Source organism: Chrysochloris asiatica, unplaced genomic scaffold, assembly GCF_000296735.1.
Source record: "Chrysochloris asiatica unplaced genomic scaffold, ChrAsi1.0 scaffold00004, whole genome shotgun sequence".
Classification (NCBI taxonomy): domain Eukaryota; kingdom Metazoa; phylum Chordata; class Mammalia; order Afrosoricida; family Chrysochloridae; genus Chrysochloris; species Chrysochloris asiatica.
This window is the reverse complement of record NW_006408522.1, coordinates 12,404,340-12,407,827: the sequence shown is the minus strand read 5'-3', so window position 1 is coordinate 12,407,827 and position 3,488 is coordinate 12,404,340. Positions and strand designations below refer to the sequence as shown.

The window sequence follows — 3,488 nt, the reverse complement described above, 5'->3', positions numbered from 1 at the left end:
GTAGACTTTTGAAGTCTAATGCTCCTGTTCACCAAACACAGCCTTCAGCAATGCATTTTGTCCTTTAAATGTGTTCACTGAGGGCACTATTTTGCAATTTTTCTGTTATTTCTTTTACATAATTTAATTTTTTATCTAATCAACATATATAAAAACATCATATCCTGTCACGTGCTGTTGCCGTTTTAGTACCGTCGCGTTGGTTCCAATTCCTAGCGACCTTGTAGGGTTTCTGAGGCTGTACATCTTTGTGGAAGCACAAAGTCTCATCAGTCTCCCACAGAGCGTTTGGTAGGCTCGAACCGTCAACCTTGAGGTTGGCAGTCCAGTGCTTATCGTTCAGAGTCACAGGTATTTATATATAGGACTACCAGGGTAGACCTGTCTTATTAATTTTTGCATTTTCAGCACCTAGAAAATGTTGAAAGAAAGAAAAAAAAAAAAACCTAAATGAAAATGAAGTCTTTGAATAGGTCAGAATAAAATCCACATCCTTTTTGTCACCTACATAAACTTCCAGCCTGCTCCGCGTCCTCTGACAACTACAAGGTCTTAAGAGAAGTAATTTTGTATGAGCGAAAAAACTGACTTTTTCACGAGCAGGCTCTTCTCATTCCATGCAAAGTGAGGCCAATTTTACAAAACCGCAAAGGCTTGGCTAATTCAAGCTAATTTATTATCATTGGCACAAACTGTCCACTTTCTTTGCTGAACAGGCCGATATCCATACCGCACTGAGGCCTCTTGTAGGGCGAACGTTTCACCAGGAGCTGGTAGGAGCGTAGCATTTCTGAACGCAAACCAAATGCGACTGGAATGCCAGCAGTGCAGCCATCCAAACAAGAGTAGATTCCAGCCTTTAAAATCTGCACCTCGCAATACATCATTCAATTTTCCATATTACAAGCTGAACAAACAAATCGCTTGGGCCTTCAGGAACGTACTCTTTCCAAACGCTACAATGACACCACTCCCACTCCAGTGTCCCAACGATTGGCCACACACCACCTAGGTCTGAAGACACAATGCCAAGTAGACCGCCGTTAGCCGCGTCTTTAAAGAAGCCGCGCGCGGTCGGGCTGCCCCGGAGTTCAACTTCCGGCCACATAGTGAGAGGATGTTTTTCTACTGGATCTGAAGCCGCTAGGGCGCGCCCTTTTAACCACGCCCTCCCAGCCCCGCCCGCGCACCACGCCTTTCGAGCGCGAGCTCGGGCGCGCTCCTGTGGGGTGGGGCCGCGTGGGCTGCCGCGCCTGCGTTCGCGATCGGCCGGCCGCGCGCAGTCTTACGGAGGCAAGCTCAGAAGCGGCGGAGGGTGCGGTGGCGCGCGCGCTCTCCCGGTGCCCTCCCCCGTGACGTGCCTGGCCGGGGCCGCGCAAGGGCGCTGAAGCTGCCAGTGCCGCTGTCATGGCGTCGGAGGCGCTGGCTGAGGAGAGCCGACCCCGGTGTGGATAGAGCCTGGGGCGGGCGGCTCGGTATGGAGAGCGGCCCCGGGAGCCTGCAGCCGCTAAAACACGGGGCGGCGGCTGGGCCAGCGCCGGAGACGGGTTCTCCGCAGGAAGGGCGGCCGGAGACCAGGCTCGCCGCTGGAGATGGTCCTGGAGTACCGGTGGCGGAGAGCTGCCCCGGGAATGGGCAGTGGGCGGCAGCCGCCCGGAGGAACCTTCCGGACACGGCGTCTCCCGCGAGCTCTTCTCAGCTGCCCGGACCCTGCGGCTCCGTCCCGAGCTTGGACTTGAAGGAGGGTCAGTTTGAGAGTTCAGCGGCCGCGAAGGCGTCTCTGAGAGGGCAGCACAAGGTGACCGCCTCTCCGGAGACCGACGAAGCCGGCGCGGGCCGTGGACTGGGTCCGGCTGGAGACGCGGGAGTCCGCGCGGAGCCCGTCGGCACCTGCCAGGCCGAGCTGGCGGCCGCCGGCTCCGAGGAGCCCAGCAGCGCTGGCGGCCTCAGCAGCAGTTGCAGCGATCCGAGCCCTCCGGGGGAATCGCCGAGCCTGGACTCCCTGGAGTCATTCTCCAACCTGCATTCTTTCCCCAGTAGCTCCGAGTTCAATAGTGAGGAGGGCGCGGAGAGCAGGCTTCCCGGGGAGGAGGAGGAGGGCGCGGCCGTGTCGCCCCGAGCTGTCCCTCTGTGCAAGCAGGAGGAGGCGGCGGCCGCGCAGGTGCTGGCAGCCTCCAAGGAGCGCTTCCCGGGACAGTCCGTCTATCACATCAAGTGGATCCAGTGGAAGGAAGAGAACACACCCATCATCACCCAGAACGAGAACGGACCCTGCCCTTTGCTGGCCATCCTCAATGTTTTGCTTCTGGCCTGGAAGGTACATTCTGTAGCTGTCTACTTCCTACAGCTTTTAGGGAGGGGGGGAAGACGGGGTGATGGAGCTGCCCTATCAGCTGATGGCTTCCTCCTCTCCTTCCTCATTCATAGGGCCCCTTTAACTCTTACATGGAATTAATTCCCGGACTCCCCTGTTATGAAAATATTTCCAGGGATAGTGTAGCAAGAATTGCCGGCACAGGTCTCTCTTGTAGTATTGAAACAAAAGTTCAATATTCAGTGTGTGGTTGATACAGTGAGGACTTGTTGTTAAGTGCCGTTGAGTCGGTTCCGACCCATAGCGACCCTGTAGAGGATTTCCAAGGAGCGGCTGGTAAGCTTGAACCACTGACCTTGTGGTCAGACCGACTTTGCAGTCCAGCGCATTAACCCATCCTAAATTCTATTATTAAGGCTCTCGGGTAGCGTAGTGGTTACGCATAGGGCTGCCAACCTCAAGGTCAGCAGTTCGAAACTACCAGCTGTTCCGCAGGAGAAAGATGAGGCGTTCTGCTCTCGTAAAGGTTTACAGTCTCGGAAACCCTGTGCAGGGTCACTATGAGTCGGAACCGACTCCACGGTACTTAGCAACAACAACAAACTATTATTATTTTCAAATGGTTTCTCTGTGATTCCCTCTTGCTGACTTAATCTATCACATTTGTAAAATGGTGAAGAATTGGGTGAAGTGATCTTCAGGAGTTCCCCATCATGATAGCTTGGAGCACGTTTTGATGGTATGTTTGGTCAGTAAACCAACTAACGCTTGTCCCCTTTAGACAGGGAGGCTTAAGGAATGGTGATAGGGAAGATATGGTTCTTTAGACCAATTCCATTTAAGGAAAAGCATTGGTTTGAGACCCAATTACTATAATTTATTGGTTTTCAAAGGTTGTGTCTTCATTTTTTGCATGATTTTTTCCTTGCCTGATTTCTTTGGCTCTACTTAAATGGTTTGACAAGATGATTAGGAACCATCTATCAGATATGATAAGAAAGCTAGAATTATAACAATTGAAATAAGGAAATATATTTCCAAGGTTGTTGTTGTTGTGAAGTGCCTTTGAGTCGGTCCCGACCCATAGCGACCCTGTACAGGGTTTCCGAGGGTGTAAATCCTTACGGGAGCAGAAAGCCTCATCTTTCTCCCGCGGAGCAGCTGGTAGTTTCGA

At 52.8% G+C, this 3,488-nt stretch overlaps 1 protein-coding gene across 2 annotated transcripts in view; it reads left to right on the top strand.

Moving 5' to 3' along the window:
• Window positions 1-1,407: 1,407 nt before the first annotated feature.
• Window positions 1,408-3,488, top strand: part of FAM63B (family with sequence similarity 63, member B) — a 97,480-nt gene continuing 95,399 nt past the window's right edge. Inside the window, exon 1 of one of the 2 annotated variants that reach the window (XM_006831601.1) lies at window positions 1,408-2,317. In XM_006831601.1, the coding sequence (XP_006831664.1) occupies window positions 1,478-2,317 (840 nt within the window). In that variant the 5' untranslated portion in view covers window positions 1,408-1,477. The remainder of the gene's footprint in view (window positions 2,318-3,488) is intronic. The other variant, XM_006831602.1, reaches the window with a different exon arrangement.